The sequence below is a fragment of the Clytia hemisphaerica genome, unplaced genomic scaffold, assembly GCF_902728285.1.
Source record: "Clytia hemisphaerica strain Z4C2 unplaced genomic scaffold, Clytia hemisphaerica genome assembly, whole genome shotgun sequence".
Classification (NCBI taxonomy): Eukaryota; Metazoa; Cnidaria; class Hydrozoa; order Leptothecata; family Clytiidae; genus Clytia; species Clytia hemisphaerica.
Genome location: NW_027103917.1, coordinates 477,806 through 504,524, shown reverse-complemented (window position 1 = coordinate 504,524; position 26,719 = coordinate 477,806). Strand labels below are relative to the sequence as shown.

General features: G+C 35.7%; 4 protein-coding genes across 4 annotated transcripts in view; 3 read left to right on the top strand and 1 right to left on the bottom strand.

Moving 5' to 3' along the window:
* Positions 1-241: 241 nt before the first annotated feature.
* Positions 242-5,631, top strand: LOC136809316 (enolase-phosphatase E1-like). The gene is made up of 2 exons (XM_067065835.1): positions 242-418; positions 3,391-5,631. Exons 1-2 carry the CDS (start codon positions 338-340, stop codon positions 5,104-5,106), a joined length of 1,797 nt encoding a protein of 598 aa, XP_066921936.1. The 5' UTR covers positions 242-337; the 3' UTR covers positions 5,107-5,631.
* Positions 5,632-11,891: 6,260 nt separating this feature from the next.
* On the top strand, positions 11,892-14,625 carry LOC136809510 (CD2 antigen cytoplasmic tail-binding protein 2 homolog). Its single transcript, XM_067066049.1, has 4 exons — positions 11,892-11,903; positions 12,248-12,464; positions 13,108-13,305; positions 14,045-14,625. The coding sequence occupies exons 1-4, from the start codon at positions 11,892-11,894 to the stop codon at positions 14,623-14,625; spliced, it is 1,008 nt and encodes a 335-aa protein (XP_066922150.1).
* A 2,152-nt stretch (positions 14,626-16,777) lies between these two features.
* LOC136809314 (ras-related protein Rab-36-like) overlaps positions 16,778-26,719 on the bottom strand; it is a 31,178-nt gene continuing 21,236 nt past the window's right edge. Inside the window, exons 8-10 of the mRNA XM_067065832.1 lie at positions 19,187-19,277; positions 17,986-18,135; positions 16,778-17,622 (exon numbers count right to left, since the gene is read on the bottom strand). Coding sequence (XP_066921933.1) covers positions 17,525-17,622; positions 17,986-18,135; positions 19,187-19,277 — 339 coding nt within the window. The 3' untranslated portion in view covers positions 16,778-17,524. The remainder of the gene's footprint in view (positions 17,623-17,985; positions 18,136-19,186; positions 19,278-26,719) is intronic.
* Positions 20,579-24,170, top strand: LOC136809312 (uncharacterized). Its single transcript, XM_067065830.1, has 4 exons — positions 20,579-20,741; positions 21,295-21,670; positions 22,026-22,200; positions 23,831-24,170. Exons 1-4 carry the CDS (start codon positions 20,736-20,738, stop codon positions 24,039-24,041), a joined length of 768 nt encoding a protein of 255 aa, XP_066921931.1. The 5' UTR covers positions 20,579-20,735; the 3' UTR covers positions 24,042-24,170.

Genomic DNA, 26,719 nt, shown 5'->3' with positions numbered 1-26,719 from the left:
ATTTCGAATTTTCGAATGCTTATAAAGCTTCCGGACCACGCTCCAGTCCCTCAATCTAGGTCAATATAATCAAGTTTCATATCTCATCTCTCAATCAGATTTTCTGTTCCGATCGGGTTTACCTTCAGCTCATGAAGAATCCGGATTCTTGTGGTTTCTCTTTTTCGTAGATGCTATTTATAATATAGGACGTCATTCATAAGAAACAAAGGAATGAATCGCCATCTTTGTTTTTTATAATAGACAGGTTGAGTCGTCGAAAGTTGAGGAGAACTGCCCTGTTTTTTAAGAAGCCCCAGTTCGAGATTTTTCAACTTTTCAACAAAGTTTGATCAAAATGACTAAAAGAAAGGTCACATTTGAAGAAGGAGTGAACGAAGATGAAGGTGGACCTGATATAAAATCAAGAAGATTCAAGGTAAAGACTTATTCTTTGTTTTTCAAATCGTGAAATACTTTTCTTTTTGACTTTTTCTTATAATTTAAAGATGAAGTCTTTAAAATATAAGAATATTTTCTTCCAAGTTCTAACTCAACATCAATTTATTGATTATAGAAAATAAAGCATGGCAAGTTTGAAAAACTTTTGAATTATAAAAGAAGGGTAAAATAATTAAGGCACTGTTTTAAAAAGAAAATATGGTCCTGCACAAACTGGGTACAACTCAAATTTTGACATATTCAAAAGCAAGAAAAGAAACCAAATCAAATCACTCAAAACTCTCAACCTGGATTGATGAGTTTACTCTTTGATTTTGTGTTTACTTACACTTACTTGTTTGAGGCATTTTTAAACAGTAACAGTCCAAACAAGAGAAAATTAAGAAAAATGTTAGAAGGAGCTTCAAAAAAAACCTTCTACAACCAGTTTTTATTTCATATCTTATACTTAAAGCTGGTTTACTAATGTTGATCCCGGATTACTTAACGATCCGGATAAGAGATCGATAGAGGATCGATACTCAAGATATTTTTAAGCTTATGATTAGTTATCGATTATTTATCAATCTATCATCAATATTTTATCAATCTCGATTTACGAGGGATAACAAATCGATTAACGATCGATGACAAATCAATTAATGATTGATGACGAATCGATTAACGATTGATGACGAATCGATATACTCGATTGAAATACTAGCTCGATAATGGATCAACGAAGGATCGATACTCAAGACTTTTTAATGGCTGAATCTTCCATCGATCTCCTATCCGGATCGTTAAGTAATCCATCGATCACATATCGATCCGTCATCGAGCCTTTCCGATGATCGATCCTATCGAGCGCGGGGGTCTGGTTTTATGGCCGTTCATAAAAAAGTAACTTGGTGGTTAGGTTCACCGTCACCCAACCAACACCGACCCTATGTTTTTGCAAAAATAGGACTCAGAGGGTCAGGAAGCAGATCTGATGCTGCTGGAACTTCACCATCATTCTCGGATGTTTGTAAATTCTGAGCAATGTTAGCTATGCATAAAACAAGATGCTGGATGTAAATGATGTGTTATTAGTTAATCTAAGAGTTTGTGAAACCCCACGCCACATGCGCCTACTAACAATCAGCTTTTCAGATTTTGAGCTTTCTACATTTTGATGATGCAAAATGGACTGCTAGGTATTTTTAAAAGGCATTTTTCAAGGGTGATGTACAGCTTGGTAAATCTTTGTGTTTTCATTTTGAGAAATACCTTGCAAGTGATCGACGACGCAAGCAATTAACAAAAGAAAAAAAGAAAGAGTTTTTCTTTAACCAAGATTTAAGATACCTTCGCCAATCTTGGGAATCTATATTTTTCGATATGTTATTCGCGCTTTTCGTGACGATTACTCTTATGATAAATCTTATCACCCCCAGAATTGGCAAAGTTTGAGAAATTGAAGCACACAAAGAATTGACTTTTTCAATCATTTGCCGTGGAGCTCAAGTTATCTGAAATTGGAATCGTCTAAGACACAATGTGCAATGAACTGTAACAAACAATGATTGTTGATTTTAAAGTCGTTAAAAGTGGGAAGTAATTATCTTGGGAGAAAATGAACCGAAAATCAATTAAAATAAAACAATTTAACAAAAAAGTCACAGAATTATGTCCATTATTATGTTGTAAAGAAATGTGAAGTATTTTTATATTGATGTAGAGGGATAGTAAGTCTACGATGTTCTCTACCGTTTTGATTTTCTCAACGTCACAACTATGTGTAAGTACTTTCGTTTGGATACCTTAAGGGGATAAATTTTGGTGAGGATTAAATTTGGCGAATTTTGCCAAAATTCGCCAAATTAAATCCTCCCCAAAATTTCAAAATTCAGCAATTCGCTAAATTAAATCCCCACCAAATTTAACAAAAAGAGAATTGTGTGAAAGATCACAACTTTTTAGTATATTTTTGAGTAATTTTCACCCATTTCAGTGTGACAAAATTTCCAATTCGCCAAATTAAATCCCCGCCAAATTTTACGAAATTGACCTATCGCCAAATTAAATCCCCGCCAAAAATCGTATTTTATGGCCAGTTGCCAAATTAAATCCACGCCAAAATTTATCCACTTAAGGCATATAAGGTATATAATGAAAACAAACAGATTTTACCAAGCTGATATAGCCATATTTTTCTTAGAAACTGGTTTATAGCGGGCTGGGGATTTCTTTTTACCTCAACAAAAGTTAGTACCAGGTGCTAAAAAGTAACCTGAGATCTGATTGTGATTGTTTTGTGCACGCCACGCTGAAGCTCTAAAGGGATGTGTCAAAACATAACAATCTGACAAATACGCAATCTCGAAATCGTAAGGACCGCGTTCGTCTAAAAGGACTAGGAATGACAGCAAAGTTGCATGATTGTGTTTATGAATAAGGCGCTGTGTATCAGTTTTTAACTTTCCAGCGCACAACAAGATTCTTGTTGTAAAATTTTGCGCAAGAGGACTATTTTCCTCAGATGTATAATTTTCAAGCGCCTTCAGAGGTTACCGCGTGCGTAAGAAAATTATGAACAGCTGTTATCAGGTTACTAAAAAGGGGATGGTGGTTCCTAAGACAAATTTTCCTGAAAATCAGGGTTAACCACATATGGGTTATACCCTCCTGAGTGAGACTGAGTAACAATTTATATGAACAACTGAAATTGATTTTACCGAGATTCAACTGCAGTCTGCTGCATTGTGGTTTTTGTATTGGAAAATCAAAATAGGAAGCTTCGTTCTTTTTCTCACTATAACATTACAATATATATGATTCATCTGTCAATTCCAAGTGTCTTGTTTACTGAAGAGGCATACATAGAGAAGGAACTAGTTTTATTATGACAAGAAGCTTTTGTGTTTTTTTGTGTTGCTTGTGAAAATGTGCTGTGTATTGAAGCTTCGTATTTTGATTTTTCAATAGGATGGTGAAGAAGGCGAAGAAGGAGAGGAGATAGAGTTGGAGCAGGAAGAGGAACCAATAGAAAAACAAGAAGAGGAGGTACACGAAGAAGAAGGGCGAGAGCAAATAAAGGAAAACAATGAGGAGCCGCAGATAGAAAATAATGAAAATGTAGAAGATGTACCAGTAGAAGCTACTTCTGATGAAATAACTGCTTCTACTGATGAGACTGCCGTTATTACAACCCCAACAGAGGAAGAAGTGGAAGAAGTGGAAGGTGTCCCTGTAGCATCTGAAGAAGCAACTGAGGAAGAAATTGAGCCATCAAAGAGTGAGGACGATGGTGGTATCATTGATCCTGAAGAAGAGGCTGCGATTGTTGAAGCTGCTGTCAAAGCCACTGTTGAGGAGACACCAGTTACTAAACCGAAACCAAAACGTTCATCTACACGCAAGGTATCCAGACGTAAAGCACCAGCTAAACGAGCAGTTGTAGCTCCCACTCCACCTGCCTCGATTCCAGGACCTAATGTTGAGAATTTGATTTGCGGACAATGGGTTGAAGTCGTTGCCAACCCTAAACAACCATCCTATTTCAATTGTGGGGAATGTGCTCGAAAGTTCAACGCACGTGAATCTAGCATGAAACATTTTCATTGGTGTGATCCAAATGCACCCTTACCAAAAATAAGAAAGAAGCCAACCAATTCTACTGGAAGACGAAGAGCTGGCAAGCGTATTGGAGAAGGAGAAAAGCCAATCACCTCAAAAGTGAATGATACTTTGAAAGATTTAATCGTTAATGTGACCCCTGAACAAGTCACTAACCAAGAAAGTCTTCGACGTGGTGCAGACAGTCGCAAGAAATACACCAATATTGAAAAGTTAAAAATTATTGATGAGGTCTACAGTGGTGAGAAGCCCCAGGATGTTGCTTCCAAGTATGGTATCAACAGATCGCTAATCTCGAAATGGCATGCCAGTAAGGATATCTTGATTGAGACATGCAACCAGAATGACAAGAAATGCTTCGATACCAAAAACCGTCGCAAGGTCAAGTATGAGAAACTATATGCTGACCTTCACCAACAATTTAAAGCTGCAGAGGCTGCTGGGGTGACAATCTCATACCGATGGATCCATGATACAGCCGAGAAGATGTTCAAAGAATACTTTCCAGATGCTACTTCACTTCCTCAATCTTTTGTGTCAAATTTCACTAAAAGATTTGAGTTAACCTACCAAAAGAAGTACAAGAAAGCTGGCGGTACCAAGACAACCACACCAAGTAGTGCAGCGGTTGCTGCTGCAACAGCTGCCATTGCTAGTATGGAGGAAGAGAAATCACCAGCTGTCCGTTGGCATAGCGACACCAGAACCATTCCACATGGCACTCACCCTGAACAAACATCAGCAATCCGCACTAATTATGTATCACCTGATGTTCCTTTATCATTTGCAGCCATGAATTACCTCCCACAACAGTTACAACACCACCAGCAACAACAACAGCGCCACCCCTTTGATCCACGCCATCCACACCCTCTTGATCAACGCCACCAACAAGCTGTATCAGGACTCGCAGCTGTTGCAGCCGCCTCTGCCGCCCATCAACAACACGTGGTGGTATCACAGCAACACCATCATCAACAACAACAACAGCAACAACATTACCGCACAGCGACCGAACCACCTATCTTGTCCGAACAAATGCGTCTTCCATCTGTTTATTCGTAAATGCAAATTTGAAGACTGTTATGCTTCAACAAGCTATTCTGATGATACATTTTTTTGGAAGAATTGGCTTTCAAAAGTTTTTTTTATAGAACATTGGCTTATAATCACAGCGAATGAATTTTGTGTAAAGGAGTGTTTTTAAAAAGATACAGCACTAAAAGTGCAATTATGATGATATATGACACTGCTAAAGACAGCATGGTATTCAATTTAATTTTAATTAGACGTTTTTTAGTGTGTTAGTTTCTTTTTAATGAGGTAATAAATCTCAGTCACTTGAAAAAACTTTCTTAAGAGTACGACTATGCATAGGGTTATTATTGCCATGACAGTGTTATACTTTTCTATGAGGGCCGAAGTTTTCAGGTGGAATTTTACTCAATGATGACCACGAAAAAATATTCGTGATTTTTTTCCTTTTTGTTTTCATTTTTCGGTGTAGTTATTTTTATCTGTTTTTATTTTTTATTTCACATTCTTTATACTGTACTTCAATTGTTTTATTTTATAATCACAATTTATCTCTTAACTATATTTTTATGGCAGGAATTGATTTCCCCGATACTTTAGCTTAGAGATTTCAGGAGATTTTATCAAGGGAATTTTTATTCTTAATTCTTACGTATAATGAGCTTGTTTTTCGTGTCCTGACTTTTTTGGAATTTTAATTGATGGAGAAATTCCAGTTTGTAATGTTTTCTCTGGAGAAATCGTACTACCTTGAAGGAAGAAATTTTGCCAAATTAAGTTCCCGCCAAATTTAATTTATTTCGTGTGTCCCCAAAGTCGTGCTTTTTCAAGCTTATTAAATAACGCTTTTTGCCAAAAATATCCTGCAACCAACAAATTAAATTCCCGTCAAATTTAATTTATCCAGCTATCCACCAAATTAAATTCCCTCTGAAAAAACTTTTTCGGCCATAAATTCCCGCCAAAATTTCTTCCTTTAAGTTAATTAAAGTAACACCAAAATTATTGTTCTTTGTCTTAACACAATGCCTACTTCCTTTTTTCTCTCTTTGAATCTGATCAATTTTAAATTTTTATTTTGATACCTACGGGCGACATTTTTTACTGTTTTTATTGCTCGAAATGCTCCTCAAATTTACCAAATTTATTTTTTAATTCCAAAAACTTTTTTTAGAAGTTTAGTTTTTTTTGTCTTTGTTAATAGTAACTGGTATGGTTTTTACGTTGTCTATTTTTTGAGCTACTTTTGATGTTTATTTTATTTTTTTTTTGAGTTTTACAATAAGTGTTTCTAATTTTTGCCTCTTTTCTTTTGTATTTAAAAAACAACAGTCCTTTGTGTTCGCTCTTACGAGAATCGCCTTCTAGACAAAATGCTAGCAGTCTACTTCACTACCTTATGAACAAAACGTAAAATCTAATTTGATTTATATCAAAAGTTTTAGAGTTTTTAATACATACTTTGTACTGAGTTATTCGTACTAATATGAAATCGAGAATTGCGGGGTCTTACTATATTTTTTGTATATTCATTGTGCTTGCGATTTATTCTTAGTCATATTTTTTGTTGTATTTTGATAAGGCATGTATTGTAAAATTTTATGGAAAACGCACTATTTTCCTTTGGTCAGTGGAAACCATGGGCTAATGAAAATTGCTATTATTCTATGCTTAAGGCGTACAAAAAAACAAACAAAAAACAAAGCAAAATAATCTAAGTAAAAGAACAACCGTTTTCATCGGATTCGAAGAAGAAAATTTGTCACTTGTAAGCCAATTTCCTTTAAAAAATTCTCATTGTAGTGAACCATTTCGCTAGAAAAAAATGACAAAAGTTTCAGGGCTCTCTACCTTGCGAATGTTTGTACGCCTCAAGTACCAAGGACTCTTTTTTAAACAGTTTTCGACTGACCATTATTTAATAGTGCTACGCGAAACTATGTATTGTATAATAATAACGAAAAATAAGTAAAAACTAAGATTTCAACGGGTTTTCTCTCACTTACATTAATGATATCAAATTTTCGTTCTTCCTTCATAACTATCATTCGTTCTTCCTTCATAACTATCTCGGGGCTTAATCTCTCTTCGTTTTCAAGTGTTTTTTTTTTTTAGTTTACTCTTAGTACCAAATAAACGCCCCCCCCCACCGCTTGTTAATTCTTCAAAGATTTTCCAACCCCCCGGACCTTATTAGGACCCGCCCCCGTTTATTAAGTTTTAAAAATTATTTCCGTTAGCAAAAAGAAGTCGCCTTATTTTGCTCCAAAAAGCCTGATTTTAGCCTACATTTACCTTTTTTTTGGGGTCTTCAGAAGTACAATCTCCATGCTCCCGGCAATTAGGTTTCGAAATTTTTCCAACCGCCCCGTTTATTCGACCCCCCCCCCCCCGTTTATTTGGCATGTAAGAGTAATGATTCGTGAATTTTTTCTTTTGCTAATATTACGAGGGTGGGGTATCCACAAATTTTGAAGAATTTTGATATAGTGGTTTTTGGACCTACCCCGGTGGGGTGGAGGTCCTATAAATTAACCTCTGTCCGTCCGTCCGTTCGTCTGTTAGCAGCTTTTCTCGGGATGGGCCCATTATTTTCTTCTGATTTTTTGCATAAATATAACAGGCAAGGTTCTCTAAAGAGTGGCTCAAGCAGTTTTTTCGGAAATTGTTTTTGGCTGTAAAAATTGGATGTTCTTATTTGGGAAAATTCCGTTTGGTCATTTTTAGGGAAAATGAGCATTCCTCGCGATTGCTTTGGTATTTTTCTTCGAAATAAAGAATTTTTGGGCAAATTTGGGCTAAAAAGTGGTTATTTGTGTGAAATTGCTACATTTGTTTTTTCCGATTTTTAGCATAAACATACTCTTAGGTGCCAAATAAACGGGGGGGGGGGGTTGGAAAAAATTTTCAAATTAAATAAACGGGGGGGATCTAATTACCGGGGGGGGGGGTGGAAAATGGACCTTAAAAAACCCTTAAAAGGGTCAAAATAGACTAGATTGAAGCTTTTTAGAGTAAAACAAGGAACTTTCCTTTTGGTAGCTGGGAATTTTTTCAAAAATTAATAAACGGGGGGGTCCTAATAAGGTCCGGGGGGTTGGAAAAAAATCGAAAAATTAACAAGCGGGGGGGGGGCCGTTTATTTGGCACCTAAGAGTAAAGGGCAAGGTTCTCTAAAAAGTGGCTGAAGCTGTTTTTTTTTTTTTACCCTAAAAATGGGATTCTCTTTTTAGGGAAATCCCCTTTTGTCATTTTAGGGAAAATGAGCATTTCTATCGATTGACTTGGTATTTGTTCAGATTTTTTGCACACTGATTGATGTAAAATGGTATTGTTTAAGATCTGATATAGAGCCCGATTTTCAAAAAAATTGGCAATTTGGAAATTCCTTCTTTAGTTTTCGTGATATTTCACACAGTGATATTTTGTTCCTCCAAATATAGCTATTGTACAATAGAGGCTTCAGAAAATTTTTTCAAAATGCTTGTTTTTATCCTAAATATTCAATAAATTCCGGTTTGAGACATAAAAAAAAAAATTCTATTAGAAATGGCTCAATTTTTATGACACCTTACTGTCATCATGCTCAAGGTGTGAAAATTTTTAGATGTCAAATCTTTTTATATTGAAACCAAATAAAAGTTGGGAATTTACAGAAAATTTCATGCCGAAAGCTCTATATTATTTCAGGAGCTATTAACATTAGTTTCACCACCAAACAGAAAAAGCCCCCTTCCCCCTAGTATGAAGAGAGGGTTAAAACTGAGGAACGAACTTTGTTCGCTAAAGTATCTTTCTACTCGATAAACGAGCGGTACGTCAGGGAGCACCACTTTTAACTTCTTCAAATAAGTTTAGAATTTCCAACCAAATGAAATATAGAACAGTGGCGTTGTGGGAAAATTTTTCTGGAGGGGCCAAAGTCAATTTTTTTTAAATGGCGCCCCCCCCCCCAATTTTCGAAAGTGGTGCCCTCACCCACCAGTTTCTAAACTTTTACTAATTCATTTGGCTAGGCATAATGAGGAAGGAAATATTTAATGGAGAAGAGTAGATATATCTTTGATGAATGGAAAAAGGGAAAAACAGGCCCCACCATGGTTGGGGCCGACTAGAAAATTTTTAAAAATCGACTGCCAAGATACCCTAAATCACTAAATAAAAATAGACAAATTTGACACTTGCTAGAGTGAAAAGAAACTTAAAGAAACGATGTGTAATGCGAGCGAAGCGAGCGGAAAAGCTGATGGTTCATGATTTCAATATTGTTGTCAGCAAATTAGTCTTGGGGCGCAGTTAGATTTTCATTTAATGATTATGCTATATTGTACAAAAAAAACTTGTAAAATACCTAGATTGCAAAGAAGTTACCAATTAACTTTAAAAATGCAAGTATTTCAAAATTATCTCAGTAAAATTGGTCCTGGGCGCAATTTAAGGCGCATAAAGTATGATTTTTAAGATTGGGGCGTTTAGAAAATCTCTTTTGGCGCCCCTTGCTCTTCGGCGCCCCTTCAAAAAAGCTCCGCTGGGGGGACCATGGCCCCCCCCTGCCACAACGCCACTGATATAGAACCTCAGAGATCTATAAAAAAGTACAGTCATTAATAAGAGTGCTCTCCTTTGATGTACTTTCAAGCCAGTTTTTTATCCTTTAACCAGATATTCGACTAAATTGCGTTCTGCAAAATTTGACACATTCACCATTCACTATAGTCAATCCTTGATAAATCTTAAACTTTATCGAAATCGATAGACTTCTTCACGATCAAATCGTTTTCCACCACCCTGAAACTTTGGCGGTTTTTGCCAATAGCTCACTGAAAAAAACCTTTTGACTTTCAATATAATCTTATTAGCTACATATATACATGTATACCAAAATTTACAATCATGCACCTACTAAATCAGGTTTTCTGATTTTTTGTGCTGGCATATCATAAAATCCAGCTAAAACTCTGTAAAATCTTAAATTTGGCCTAACTTTTGATGAAGTTATCCAATTATGAATTATTTTTTTCGGAAAATAATGATGTCTTTTTTGATGTTGACAATTTTAAGTATCAATAAGATGTTTCAAAAAAATTTAAAAGAAATTTCAAAAAATGATGATGTCATCAAAAATGACGTCATTATTTTCCAAAAAAAAAAATTCTTCTTCAGCTTAAATTTTAAAAACCATTCTCTCTGTTATGTTTTAAACCAGCAAGTACTTTAGGCGTACAAACTTTCGCGAGCAGAAACTTTCGCGAGGACGAAAAATCGCGAAATTCATGACATTTACTTTCGCGAAATTGACAGAAAAATATTTTTCGCTAGAAACTTTCGCGAATCAAGACGTAAAATTGAGAATTTTCACATGAAAAATTGGCTTAGAATGCTTCTTGGATTGACTTGAAACATTTGTCCTTTGACTTATTAGTCTTTTAGCAGGCTAAAAAGTGCCAAAAAAGTTACATTTTATTCAAAGTTTTACAGATTTTTTATTTTGTCAAGAATTTTTCGCGAGCATAAACTTTCGCGAATGGCCCTTTCTAGAATTTTTTAAGACATTGAAAGTTTCTGCTCGCGAAAGTATGTACGCCTAAAGTATGTTAAAGATATCCTTTTTGGCTTTCAGGAAAATCAAAACTGAATTGAAAAATCTTTGTTCGTTAAACTTTAATTGTGATAATTTTCACTGGTCAGCGGTAAATATGAAACTTTGTAATGACTGCCTTCACGATGACGTTATCAACCCAAATTTCTTTTTTGGACCTACCCCGGTGGGGTGGAGGTCCTATAAATTAACCTTTGTCCGTTCGTTCGTTCCTCCGTTCGTTCCTCCGTTCGTTATTAGCTTACTATTTTTTGCACAAAGATGTGTAACTATAAACCCTCGAATGTGACAGAGCCCGATTTTCCAAAAAAAAAAAAATTTGGGCAAATTTGGGCCAAAAAACGGCTAAAAAACTGTATTTTTGGACTTTGTGAAAATTTGGATCATTAGCTTTTTCTGATTTTTTGCATGAAAGTAGGGTACCATCATAGGTAAAAGATCGCTCAAGCAGATTTAAAAAAAAAAATTTTGTTGGCTCAAAAAACGCATGTTTATCTATAAGAATCACTATTAATAAGCATACATCAATGTTCTTAGTTAAATTACTCAATTTTTTTATGAGATAGATGTTTTTTTTTGCTCCTGAGGGTTTACTTTTGAAGAATGTGTGTGTTTAGACATGAAATTTTGGTTTCTTGACGTGTCTTTATAGAAAAACTGGCCAAATTCGATATTTATTTATAAGAAAATTATCAATTACTTAGGTATTAGCTTTTCTCGACATTGGCTCTTTGATTCTTTATGATATTTTGCACAAAGATGCATAACTATAAACCCTCGAATGTGACGGAGCCCGACTTTCGAAAAATAGTTTTTTGGGCAAATTTGGGCCAAAAAACGGCTAAAAAATGGGTTTTTTGGACTTTGTGTGAAAAATTGGATCATTAACTTTTTCTGATTTTTTGCATGAAAGTAGGGTACCATCATAGGTAAAAGATGGCTCAGCAGATTTTTTCAAAAAAGTTTTGTTGGCTCAAAAAACGCATGTTTATCTATAAGAATCTTAGCCAAATTACTCAATTTTTTGATGAGATAGATGTTTTTTTCCTCGCAAAGTCTTAAATATGAAAGAATATTTCAATAGCATGAAATTTTGGTTTCTAAACGTTTTTTTTATAAGAAATAAATGACTAATTTTAATAGATCGTCACTATTTGTGTTCTGAATGATTGTGTAATGGTCACGCTCACGTAGATATCAATTATATATGTGTTAAATGCATGACCTGGTAGGTCCATAAAAGTATCAATTGTTATGAATTGTTTTCACACCGGAGTTTTCATGCTTTCTGCTTACTTTAATCGTAGAAATTTTAGCGAGACTAATTTTAGCGTTTTCCCTATTTTCGCTAAAATAAATCTCGCTAAAACACGCCGAATCGCCAGATCGCTAAAATTTATCCGCGCGAAATTTCTGGTTATATTGCCTTGATACATTTTTATCAATGGGAAGGGTTTCAGTGCAAAGAAATGCTAGAAAACTAAATCAATCAAATAATAGGAACCCCTAAAAAGCTTGATAATAATAGGGTTATAGTACCATAGGTCAATCTTTTTATTTTTTTCAAAAAAGGAAAATCATTCATTGGACAGTGATGAAGAAGATGAGCAAACGATCGAGATGGGCGAGACAACAACAGCGAGAAGTTTGAATAAACAAGACAAAGATGGCGGCGGCGACGAGAATGTGTTGCATGATGATGACATTGAGGGGCAAGAAGATGAGACAATCAGAGAAGATGATGGCATCAAATTGACACCTTTCAATCTTAAAGAAGAAATGGAGGAAGGCAAGTGTGAAATTTTTTGTATAATACATATACCGGGTGCACCAAAAAAAATTAACGCTGTTTTTGATGTTTTTTTGAAATTTCAACATTAAAAAAGAGTCAGTTTTTTTTTAATAATTTTCGAACTACTTTTTCGAACCTAATGTATGATAGCTTAAAATTAAGTTAGAGCATCCTCTATACGATAAAAAAAGAATGAACAAAAAAAATTTAAATCCTGAAGCTTACAATATCTCGACAAACCTGTTTTTTTGGTGCACTCGGTATATATTCTGTGTCTGTTAATATCATGCACTGTAAATAATTTACGCCACGATGTCAAATGTCAAATCATGAATTATATCGAAGGATCCTTGGTGTCTTTAAAACTAGAGCTGCACCTCTTTTTATGCCATGCATCCAAGAAATTCACTGAACATATCTTCATTGCATCAAACAACAGAAAAGGGAAATATCGCATGGACTGGAAAGGTTTTATATTAAAAAAAACAGTGTAAATCTCCTACTAGTAAACTTTAGACTTCCTACCGTAATTATTGAACAAGAAAAGCATGAAATTAGAAAGGATAGTTTCATACCAGTTAAATTATCTTCAGCTGTAAGGAGATCTTCGACTTGATTTTCAATTTATTTTCATTCACAGGACATTTTGACGCACAAGGAAACTACATTGCCAACAAACGAGACGAAGATATTACCGACGGATGGTTGGATTCTGTCGATTGGAATAAAGTTACGACTTCCAAACGAAATTTACCAAATATGGAAGTTGACGAAGAACCAATGGTTAAAAGTAATCCAGTGAAATTGAAAAAAGAAATGGTGGAGATTATGAAACCTGGTAGGTTATAAATTTATTTTTTCTGTTAAGGGTTACTCTCGGGTACCTAATAGCCGGGGGGATTGGAATAAGCGGGGGGATTGGAAAAAATCTCAAAACTTAATAAGCGGGGGGGGGGGTTGGAATAAAAATGTCCTGGGTGGAAAATTTTTGAAAAGGAGGCTAATACAGCATAATTAGGACAAAAGAGGGAACTTTCAAAAATATTTTCCCAAAAATTAATAAGCGGGGGGGGGGGGTTTGGAATAAGAATGTCCTGGGTGGAAAATTTTCGAAAAATTAATTAGCGGGGGGGGGCGGCTATTAGGTACCCGAGAGTAAGAGTTTGTGTTTATCAGAATCGATATCTATAGGAAATTAATACTCTGATTTATGTGTAGTTACTATACACTGACAATGAAATGGTGTCAGCAAATTCTACAAAAATTGTTATACATTTGTGAATCTGCCACCGCTCGGTTTAAAACTCGCTATCGATTTTATTGATCAGCGTGGTGAAACCATTGACCTTTATTGAAACCTTTCACTAAGCATCATTCTGGTTGGTAGGTCAATTTATAAACAAATATTAAAATTTTGTCATCTACATTGAGGCAAAAATTATTTTCAATGATTTTGTTAATCCGGAATCGAGAGGCAAGGGATTTGGATAAGCTCCATGGGTGTAAAATCAGAATATTTTAAAACCAAGTACGAAAATGCGACTAACGGTCTTTTTTCATTTTTTTGCTCCATCAAGGTGAAAACGTGTTGAAGGCCTTGAAACGTTTGGGTGGCAAGAAGAAACCGATGAGCACTGCTGACCGATGGAAGAAGAAGAAAAACAAGGAAGAAGAAAAATTATCGGAAAAAGAAAAAGAGCAAAAGGAAATGTTATTGAAGTTGACCGGTCTTGCTGACGTTCTAATGAGTGAAGGAGATTTTCAAATTTACGAAAAAACTTTTGAGAAATTGAATTTCGAGATCAAAGAAAGTGAAAAGAAAGCTGGAGAAGATCAGTTTGCAGACGCGGAGGTTGATGATGAGGACGACGCCCTGGAGGCGGCTTTTAAAGGTGAATCTACGGAGAAGAGTTATGCTGACTCAGCAAAAACACAGGAGAAGGAGAGCGAACCAAAAGTGAACACCAGTGATGAAGTGCAATGGTTTTATAAGGAAAAAGATGACGAAAAGAATGAACTAAAAGGACCTTTCCCTTCATCACAGATGTTAAAATGGCAAGAAGAAGGGAAATTTGGGGACGGTGTATATTGTCGAAGGGAGAATCAAGAAGGTAGTTTATACAACTCAAGAAGAATCGATTTTGACCTTTACACGTAAAAGGGAGATTGAATTTTAAAGTACTGCAATGAACGTTTGTTAATATTTCGGTAATCATTGATATGAAGATAGAGTCGTGTTGTTCTAAAGAAAATCGAAAACAAAAGAGAAGTAATGCAACCCTTAGGTTTGGAAAGAGAGCTTTTTGTTGAAAAACATTTTTTACTTCAGTGACGGACACAAAAAATTAATTGTTTTTGTTTGTTGGTTAAGGCATGAACATTTTTTTACGTTTTATCAAAATAATTGATGCTGGAGCTGAGCAGTTTTAAAATTTTTTTTTAAACATACCTTATTTTTATTCAAGATAATCTTCTGGTAGTTTCATAAACCAATTTCTCAAACTCCTTCATTCTACATTCTTGTGATATATTTGTACAGTGTGTCTTGGAAAAATGGAAAAGACTTATGAAAACATGTATCAGTAGGGAAAAAAGCGGCACAAAATTCATGTAATGAAATCTTTATAATTTTATTGACCTTCCTACTCAATACCGAGTTTATGTATCGGAGGATATCGAGGGCGACGGTAAGTGATACAAAACAAAGTCGATAGTTGATTTACGCGGCTCTATATCGCCTTTGCTCACCTAAATAGACGACGGTATTTTGGTATTTTTACCGTCGTCGAGCAAAGTGGACGGTGATTTTGGAGACAACTCAAGTCAACTTTGCTTTATACCACCCCCCTCGATTTATTTCGAATACATAAACTTGCTAATCTTTTCAGATGTGATGGAGTTTTTATAAGATACTTTAATAATTGGTCATTTGAAGTAATAAAAATGACGCGTTCTTTAGAAAAAGTAACAAAATTGTTTTATTACTGGTTAACGACCAACCAAATCAAATAAGAGCTTGTAAAAACTCCATCTCGTCCCAATCTTTTACCCAGAACCACTTGCATCGCTTTTTGATTTTTCTGATAAGCGTGGTGCAATACTTTCGAGAGTGCTATCAGAATATCACTAAAAAGGTGAACTCATAGACTGGGTTCGAATTATCTTCCAACTTATTTTTTGAACCTACCTGGAAAAAAATATTAAGTGGAGGGGGGGGGCAAATTTCAGCCAAAAGACGGCTTTTGTAATATTACTTTAGGAGTACAAACTTTCGCGAGCAGAAACTTTCGCGATTTTCGCGAAAGTAAATGTCTTTAAAAATTCTAATAAGGGCCATTCGCGAAAGTTTATTCTCGCGAAAAATTCTTGACAAACTTACTTTTATGGCACTTTTTAGCCTGCTAAAAGACTAAAAAGTCAAAGGACAAATGTTTCAAGCCACGTCCTGATTCGCGAAAGTTTATGCTTGCGAAAAATATTTTCCCGTTAAATTCGCGAAAGTAAATGTCGTGAATTTTGCGATTTTTCGTCCTCGCGAAAGTTTCTGCTCGCGAAAGTTTGTACGCCTAAAGTACATCATTAATTTTAATTTTTATATCATTTTATCCACAAAAGCGAGGTAATCCGTAAATAAACTTTCTTTTCTAGAAAATTCGGCATCATGTATGAGGAGTTTTCTCTATATGTCCAGACTGAAAATTTCATCATTGTTTCCCGATCAAGAAAAAGTTTCCAAATAGGGAAGTTTTTAATTCAGAATGGGGAAAGTAAAATTAAGAAGCAATTACCCGGTGGATTTCTTAACTACCTGGTGAATATTATTTACTTTCCCTCCTTTACAAGAGGGACAAGTTTTTAACTTTCCACAGGCATTTTCGGAGTGCTCAGAGGCCACTTTCCCGATCGGGAAATTGGTGAACTTTCCAATTTGGAAAGTCTAGCCATTTCGGGAAATTTTCTACCTTACCGTTCAGGAAATATTTCACGTTAAGGCAATAGTTGCCTTTTCCATATAGTGTTCCCGACTGTTAAAGGGAGCTAATTTTGCTGGAAACTAAATTCGCCACGCTTGCTAAGATTAAAACTTATCTCACAACTGGACCAGAATTATATTAATTTCTTTAGAAAGTAAAAGTACAAAAGTTTTATTCGTCCCCTAAAGTAACTCAACTTGAGTTTCGAAAATTTGACTTGATTGAATTTTTTAAACTTCAGTGTATTATCACTTTTTCGGATCACTCGAATTTACATTGGATAATTTTTCCACTCGAATAGCTTTCCATTCTTGGTTACGTAAGAGTCACTGATGATTGATTGATTGATTGATTTGAGGTTTATTAACACAAGAATAAATAGCGATCAATATAAAAATTAAAATTGAATTCAAACAAAACTAAACTTTAAAAACTAAATTTCGAAAAAATATTTACTCCGTTAAAAAAAAAGATAATTTATCGTGTATGCTTAAAAATTCAAATTGAAAATTTTTATTAAGATTTTAATTGAAAGAAACCGTGAAGAGTGAAGCAAACTCACGCCAGAGAAATACTAATTTAAGTGCAATTCAGGTTTATGCAAATACTCGTGTTTGGATTTCCACGTTCCCTTCCTTCTCGGAATTTGAGATTCCCGTTTTATCAATTTGACAAAAACGATTTCCGATTTAGGGTTAGCCTTCATTTCCTTCGCTTCTGTACAAACCATTGGATTTAAAGCCTGAAGGGCTAGAGTAGAATCTCTAAACTTTCCCAGATAAGAAAAAGTGAAGCAACTTATTTCCCATCCAGAACGCGCCGCAATCATGATGACGGATTGTATCTAGCGGTTCCTTTGTTTTGAGGACTGTATTTTTTTTAAATCTAGCGATAGATTTTACTTTCAATCCGGCGTTTGTGTAAAAACCACGCGCAGGCGTTCTGGATTTGAAACAAGTGGCTTCATTTCTGATCCAGGAGTCTCGAGTCTAGCCATTCGGGCTTGGAAGTCAATGGCACAAACTATATGTGATGAATAGGGATTCGACAAAGAAGATGTAACGTTGAAAATATTATAAAATGTCAAGTAGGCCCACCACAGCATTTGCTCTTCTTATCTTTACTGTACGCTCTATGAATGTAATCTGGACTTCCCGATGGAGAATCCGCTCGACCTAAAACTGATCACAAAGAGATATATTGATTATATTTGGAGTTGCCAAAAATTGTTTTTATCATGAAAGACAATACTTACACATCCTTTCTCACCTTTCCTGCTGAAAAATCAGCCAAATTATAGTCCCTTGCGGAAATTATAATCCAATTTTTACTGCTTGAAAAAATCAAATTAAAAAAATCCTCACTGCAAAATATATTGTACCATTTTTTCCATCCCACTGAATTTTCTGACTTGAGTCTAATGGACTTCAAATCCCGAACAATAAAAACATGGGAATATCGATCCCCATCGAGTTTCAGTCCGTTACCCCCCCCCCCCACTGGCAGAAAAAAACCACCCGCGTTTGTGAAGGGAGCGTACTTACCAATAGTCTGACTTTGATTCCTGGATGTTTTAATTCCACCCGATCCTATCTGTGGTTTGGATGTATCTCTCAGATTCTCCGTTTCACGAAGCACGGCTTGATCAAAACATAAAACAGCTACACGCGCAAACATCTCTTTTACATTTTCACCTAAAAGTAAAAATACCGGGTGCACCAAAAAAAAGTATGCAGGTTTGTCGAGACATTGTGAGCTTCAGGATTTAAATTTTTTGTTCATTCTTTTTTTATTGTATAGAAGAGGCTCTAACTTGAATTTTGAGCTATCAAACATTGAAAAAGTAGTTCGAAAGTTATTTCCAAAAAACTGACTTTTTTTCCATGTCGAAATTTCAAAAAATTTTCGAAATACTTTTTTAAATTTAATGTATGATAGCTCAAAATTCAAGTTACAGCATCCTCTATACAATAAAAAAAGAATGAAAAAAAAATTTAAATCCTGAAGCTCACAATTTCTCGACAAAGTTGTATACTTTTTTTTGGTGCACCCGGTATATAATTCTACAATCAGCACCTGGCAATTTTGGGTATTTTAACGTTTTTCAGAAATGTACTTCAAAGCACTTAAAAATCACTTGCGGTTTTAAAGTTTTGAGGCAATTCCCCTTTTTTGCCAAATATTACGGTGGGAATTGTCTAGAGTAAGTAAAAACCTCAATCACCCTACCGGAAGGTTGACCACAATGTGTATGTGTCCTCTTAACACCAGTCCAGGAATTCACGAGAACAGGAAACATAGCGTCAACCTGGGTTTAGGTCCCTCCTGAGTTTTAAGTCATTCAACTTAATGACTTATTCAATGTAAATTATGTTGCATTTTAAAGGTTAAGAAAAAATATTTTGCTCATTTTATAGAGAAATATTGCGTAGCGGGCGAAAAATTTTCAGCTTCACAAACTTTTCACGTTAAATGATGAAATTTCAACTCCTCCCAAGTACATTGGGCCCCCCAAATATTTGAAACATCTTTATAGCTCCCACATTTTTTGGGCTCATTGGAGGGTGTAACCCCACCGCCAACTAGCAGGAAAACTGATTTAAGAATAAAAGTAATAAAATCGGCGAATAAGGTTTCTCACCTAAAATATTCTTTTTTCACCGATCCTTTTATTTTTCGTAGAAAGGTATAAGCTGAGTATTACCCGTTTTTTTTACAAAATTAATTCTTAAAAAAAGACCTTACCTGATTTGGCAGACACTTCCCAGTACTCTGCGTTGATTTCGTTTGCTAAGTTGATCGATTTTTCTCGGACGCTTTCCAAAATGTGTTCTTTCTGTAAAATAAAGAAAAAGAAAAAAAGGTTGGAATGGTATGTATAACTGACTATTCGTAGCCCGTAGTACAAAGGTAGATCATCCGGCTACGGTGCGCAAGGTTGTGGGTTCAACCCCTGGATAGATCGTACAAAAGACCTCGCACTTAGTACAAAATGGTAGTTGATGCTTGTTACTCAGCAATTAAAGAGAAGGATCAAGGGTAGGTGGACCAATCCAGGGAAAAAGAGTGGTACCCTCCTCTACCGTCGGATAGATAGCCATCAGCCTTCAGGTCATCTCCGACTGCAGTCGCAGCCTTATTCGAAAGAAAATGGAGCGTGCCAGTCTTTATCCATAGACTTAACGTTGATTGTTCTCTTTGATTGCTGATTAAACATAGAGGGATCAAGTATCATTTTTTGTAGAACCCAGCTAGAAAGTTATATCCACAAGGGGGAGGACGACGTTTACCATTCAGTAGTCATCTAAAAGTTGCTAAGAGCTAAAAGTTGGGTTTAAAGAGCCAATGTCCTGGGGCCTGTTTTTAATAAATCAAACTTTTTGAAATCACGATTTTCTTGATTTTGGCGAATTTTAGCGGCAACCGGATCTCAGTTCAGCCTCTAAAATCGAATTTTGTTCACATTTACCAAAGAAAAAGCTGAAGTTAACATTTTAACAAATTTTGATTTTTCATGGCAAAAAAACCGTTTTTTCTGTCGGATGTACGCGTACGTCCAACAGATATTTAAGCTTCAATAGGGAAATACTTGGTAATATCTGTAAGCCAAACTTGATAACATAAACCTACACAGAAATGACCCCCTGAAATTGTTAAATCTAGAAATGACCCCTTGAAATTGTAAGAGGAAGTTTAAAAACTAAAATGACAGATAATTTCAGTCCCTGACATTAAAAGCTTTAAAACTAAAAACATCTTTATGATATACAGACATATACCCGACAATTAAAAGCCATTTGAGGCCTTTATGATTCTTAATCGGATTGTCAGAATCAGGTTTTTAATGTAGTCTAAAAATCGTTCTATTTATTTAAGTCTAAACAAGGCGCTCCAAAGGGACCGATAATCACGATATAACATAGCCTGGTTAACCAAGCCAGTTTTTACAAGATACGGCTGATTACAATATAGCGTTATCGGTCCTTTAATGATTTTTATGATAAGTATAACATAACTTTCAGCAAATACTGAAAGATTTTTCCACCAGTCTCAATAACTTTAATGCAATAAAATTAAAACAACAAAAAATCCCTTTTGAGGTCAAAACAATTACGAGATACATAAAGAGATTGGTATTTGAACTAATAAGAACCACGCAGTAATTGACAACGTGGTTTTTTGGAAACATTATTCAAATTATTATAATTTCGATACTGAAACATATTGCACGACAGAAAAACTAGTTTGCACTTTAAGATCAACAACCGGATTGAGGAAGTATAACTAAACGTGCATGATGGTGAGATTTTGAGTTTATATATTATTACAGTGAAGTCTCCATAACTCGAACACGCACGAGGAATACAAATTTGCTTTACTTATGGATAATTTGAGTATAAGGCATTGTTAACTGAAGGGTAGGAAAAAACTTGTTCGAATTAAGGAGTCAACTGTAACTGGGTAGAATTTTTTTCTTTTTCTCAAGGAAAATCAAGGTAAAGAAAAACAATTTATGGGAGCAGTTTGAAACTATTTTAAGATCCGCCAGGAGTGAGGTGGTGGATGATCTAGGCTTGAAAAGCAGATTTTTGTATGAACCTCTTCACAGAAGGCTGCATTAAAAAGTATACAGGTGAAATGCGAAGCGATTTAGAGTACATTATTTAACATATATCTACTATTTGCTCACACAGCATTTTTAACCAAAAAATTCAAAAGAAAGAACAACGCACACCCCTACCTCCAAATTTGAAAATAATTTTGTCGATTCTTATTTGTCAGCATAAGTTAAAATTTTGGCTTCGTATGTCCTGAAAAAAGTCTTACCCTTAAACTACCTTTTCTGCTCATAGAAAGTGGTTCTCGTATTTTGTTGGGTGTTATTGGTTAAGGCATCAGTTGGAACAACCAATCAACAAAGACCTTCTATTGATTGTTGTGCTAGTTTAACTCAATATAAGACTCTGTACACACCGCTAAAAACCCAATATCAAGAATGTAAGATTGAATCTGGTAACCTTAAAAACGAAGTAGGCACTCTGAAGGAAGTTTTGAGCTCGACAATTTCCGATATCAAAGTTGCTCCGCAAAAAATCGAACCACCTACGCCTGGCAAATTGGAATTGGTCCGTAAAAACATAATTGACAAGGCACAGAGAGTAAAGTTCAATGATTTCCAGATACCAGGAGATGATTTCAAATTTGCTCTAAGGAAACAAAGATCTATTGGTAAGTCCACTTAAAATAATTTAAAATATTTGAAAACAAACATTATTAAAAGAGCCGTGAGCAGATCGGATTAAACGATTGAGTCTAAAAACCGACACATTTCCTGATTCAATTTCTAGCATGGCTGGAAAAGCTCAGTTCGTAAAGCAGTGTATTGGCGACGTGAAAGTCGTGAGTCGGAATCTAAATCACGTCCTCGGCTTAATAGTTTTCTGGTAGTGGCATTCCATGGAAAGTTCTGATTGTTAGTTTATGAATAGTGTTTATAAAAATATAAGTTCTCTACTGAAACACTTTTCGCAAGTGAAGTCTCTCTTTAGAAAAAGTTTTCTATAGCGAATTTTATACTTTAAAGGAGGACCATGCACACAGAACCATGATGTAATCCTGGCATCCATTGGTGGCCTTGATGCAATACTCATTGGTGCAATGAACACAGAATTTCTTAGTTACACTGACTCTCTTGGAGATATCGATTCGAATCTTATTCACTCGTGTGCGGAATGTCGTTATCAAATCACAATACCTGGGTAAGAATGATTTTGGAACCAGTTAAAGGTTTCGTTTTTAAATAAGAGTGATATCGTTTGCTTACTCATCAATTTTTAAAAGCTTTTTCACATTGGATTGACACGGATATGGAGCAAGATTGGTCAGAAAGAGGAAAAACAACATTTTTTGCTTATACCAGGATAAGCAAATACTTATAACAACAATAGGCAGGCACTGTACTGATATGAAATATGTGCCTGAAACGGGAACACTTATGTAAAAATAAAACCTTACTTTACCTGGTGTTGGTAAATATCTACAATATGATATTATTTTGCTTAGTTTTGCAAAATTTCGGATACATTTGACAGAAAGAGGTTCTCAGATTCGAGCTTAACTTAGCCTGTTCTAAACTTTTTTTTCGTAGAAAAAAGAACACGAAGTACAGTTTATTACGGTTGGACAAGATTCCGCGTCTGAGCTCTAGTTTAGACGGCCGACTTTCTGCCCGGCCTATTCTAATTGTTAGAGTAGGCAGAAAGAGGGCACAATATTGGTTGTTAAAATCTTTGCTCAGAAATGTTTGAAAGAACAAATTGCATTGACGTCAAAAGAGGGCCATGCATTGACTTTATAGACAGCCCACTTTATATCCACTTTAATTCGCAATTAGAATAGGCAGGGCGAAAAGTGGGCCGTCTAAACTAGAACTGAGACATTTTCTCGCAAGTCTCTTTGTTACCTCTATGGTAGAGTTTTATTTTAAGCATGCAAATTCCTTCTACTAAAGCGACGTTACTCTATCACCTCAATACAATAGTGTCTTTCGTTTTTCAATAGAGTACTCCTACACCATAGTATAAGAAAGCTGCGGCTGGAATGATAACACCTGAATTTCTCTTGTTCTATCTCTGTCGTATTTGATGACCATTTGTTGATCAAGAAATAAGCAATGTAGTATCTTTAATGGTGAATTTTATTGGTTTGTCGTTAATACTTACTTCTAAGTGCGTTTTAGTCATTAATGATATGCCCTTGATAATACACTTGCATTATAAAATCATTGTACAGGAAAGATTAACAATAAGAAATTTAAACAAGCACAAAATGGGTGGGCTGAAAGAACTCAAAAAATAATAAAGTGCCTCGAAATGCCTTCACAATATTTCAGTGAAATCTTTTTAGAAATCAATGAAATAGTACATCAAGATAATTCTGTGAAAATTTCAATCCAGCACCTTCAAAATTTATCATTCAAACTGACAGGAAAGTTGTCATCCTGAATATAGTTCTTACAATTTCAATTTTGGCGAAAAACTATCGTTTCCACAAAATACCCCTAAAATATGTCCAAAATTAGTTAAAGTGTTCTATTGGGTACAGATTCAAAGATATCTAGCAATAAAAAAACATTTTGTGAAGGAAAATAAGAGAAAATTTCAAAAATTATCTACCAATAATATACTGACAATCTCGATGTTCTTATAAAGCTCGGAGACAGAGATGGAACAGCAATTAACTGAAAAGACAATGCAGTACATATTCCAGCCGCGGCTTTCTTATACTATGCCTACACCATCTGTTTTCGATCAGAAAACATTGAGCCCGTGGTAGGAGTGGGGCAGGCTAAACTCAACGTCTCAACTCAGCAACCATTTATTGTTTCAGATATATTCCAGAGGTACACCATCACGTCATTTGTCCAAAAGAAACGAAACCATACTGTATGGGTGGCGTGGGAGAATGTGCGAAACTGGAAGTCGCAACACTAATTTACAACCCGACCAATACAGCACAACCAACTCGATACATTACGTTAAATAAAGGCTGCTCTTGTCAACAGTATAAAGTATGGAATATTTTGGGTGATGGTAATTAATGACGGAACTGTCGGACAAAAATCTAATTTTAAAACAATTAAGAATGCATACACACTTACTCGCATTGACAGAAAAATTATTGATGTAAACTTTTACAAAATCTTATCTAAAAAAACATTCCAAAATCACATCTTGCTTTTACTTGCTCTTTATAAGCATATTTTTTTGGAAAACAGGCTCAGTTACACTAAAGCTATATTGTTTTAAATGAAGCTCAAATCACGCCCTTTGCAGCCCTTTGAAATGCTTATTTTTTCGAGAAAAAAAATTGGTTTCTTTTGAAATGGAAAAGAAAAATTAAAATCTCAAATACACAACCTATGAGCAATGACCAATAACCAAAGCTCACTAATATGTTATTGATTATCTTCTTTTTTTTCATACCAAATCCAGTATTCAATGTGCTAATCAAAGTCTAATAAAAACATGTCTTCGGATATTTTATACAGGTTTTTGTATATATTATATCATCTACCATGGAAAAATAATTATTTTGAAACAAACAGCAGGTTTCGACAATGTTCACGGTGGAAATGGTTTTGGTGACAGAAATGCTGACGGTATCAGACTTCTTGACTTCTGTCTAGCTGCTAATGTTGCTATCACTAACACATTCTTTTCTAAATCAGACAATAAATTGGTCACCTACCAGTCTGGTGCCACAAAGTCACAAATCGACTTCATCTTAATTCCGAGAAATCACCTAAAAACAGTCCGCAATGTAACTGTAATTAATGGTGAAGAATGCACTCCACAACATAAGTTGATTGTTGGTGACATTATTCTGAATGCAGGTAAGGTGACTCTCAAAGCCTTTCCCAGACGCAGACGCGTATGGAAACTAAAAGAGCCTGCTATTTGTGAGGATTTCTGTGCAAGTGTTAATGCGAAATTGCAAAATGCTGTTGCTTCTAATGATATTGATGAATCCTGGAAAAATTTGAAAAACTCTATTCTTGAATCCTTTGATACTTCCTGCGGTTGGTCAAAACCACATCAAAGACGCAGGGAAACTTGGTGGTGGAATGAAAGGGTTGATACTGCTGTTAAGGAGAAAAGAAGACTTTGGAAGATCTGGAAACGTGGTGGTCAGAAAGAGCCATATCTGGCTGCTAAACGCAGGGCAAAATCTGAAGTTTACCAGGCTAAAAAAGATGCTTCAGTTGAAAGGTTTCGTAATTTGAATGAGAAAGATAAGCTTAACCATGTCTTCCAGCTTGCTAGAAAAATGAAGTCTGAGAATCAAGACATTGTTGGTGAAAAGTGTATTCGTAACAAAGAAGGGGATATTGTATATGATGATGCTTCAAAGTTAGAGGCCTGGAAACAACATTATGATGGTCTCCTGAACTCTGAATTTGCCTGGGATGAATCTGCTCTTCCAAACGCAGATCCCATCATGGGTCCCTCAATTGAGATAACTGAGGCAATGGTACTCAAAGCCATTAATCGGATGAAATCTGGCAAATCCGCTGGGCCAAGTGGCATAGTTTCTGAGATGCTTAAGGTCTCGCGCGATAGTGTTGTCCCGAAACTCACAACCCTTATAAATTTGATTATTCGCGAAGGTAAGGTACCTGATGAATGGAACGAATCGTACATCATTAGTTTGTATAAGGGAAAAGGTGACTCCCTTGATTGTGGTAATTATCGCGGTCTCAAGTTGTTAGAAGTACTGCAGAAGGTACTGGAGCGCATCTTGGAAAGTCAGGTCAGAGAGCAAATCTTAATTGACTCCATGCAGTTTGGTTTTATGCCTGGTCGTGGAACAACAGATGCCATATTCATCTTACGACAACTTCAAGAAAAATATCTTGGAAAAAAGAAGGACATATTTTTTGCCTTTGTTGACCTTGAAAAAGCCTTCGACCGTATACCACGGAAAGTGCTGTGGTGGGCCATGCGAACTCTTGGTGTTTCTGAATGGATTGTAAAAACGGTTCAGGCTATGTACAATTCTCCAAGATCTCGTGTTCGCATCAATGGTAAATACAGCGACGAGTTTGACGTAAACGTTGGTGTGCATCAAGGATCAGTCCTGAGTCCTTTACTATTTATAATTGTCATGGAAGCTCTCTCTCGGTCATTTCGTACCGGTTGTCCTTGGGAATTACTATACGCAGATGATTTGGTTATTATTGCAGAATCTAAAGAGGAGCTTTTGTTCAAGCTAACCCAGTGGAAACAGGCCATTGAGTCAAAGGGTTTACGTGTGAACACTCGGAAGACCAAAGTAATGCATTGCAAACATGGTCTGAGGGAAAGGCAAAAGACAAGTAAATGGCCTTGTGGTGTCTGCTACAAAGGAGTAGGGAGCAACTCTATTTTATGCCGCCAATGTAAAAACTACATTCATAAACGATGCTCGGGCATAAAAGGGCGTTTAAGGGAAAATTTTAACTATGTTTGTCCTGCTTGTCTAAATCCTTTTGTTGTACCTCCCTCCCCTGTGTTTTCTATAGACGGTTCAGATCTTGAGGTAGTACCCACATTCTGTTACCTAGGTGATATGATTGGGGACAATGGAGGCTGTTTTGATGCAATTACCTCAAGGGTGAAGTCTGCGTGGAATAAATTTAGACAGTTGTTGCCAATTTTGACTAATAAGAGCATCCCATTGCAATGTCGTGGTCGTGTCTTTACTTCGGCTTCGGGTGTTTTGCTTCATGGAAGCCCG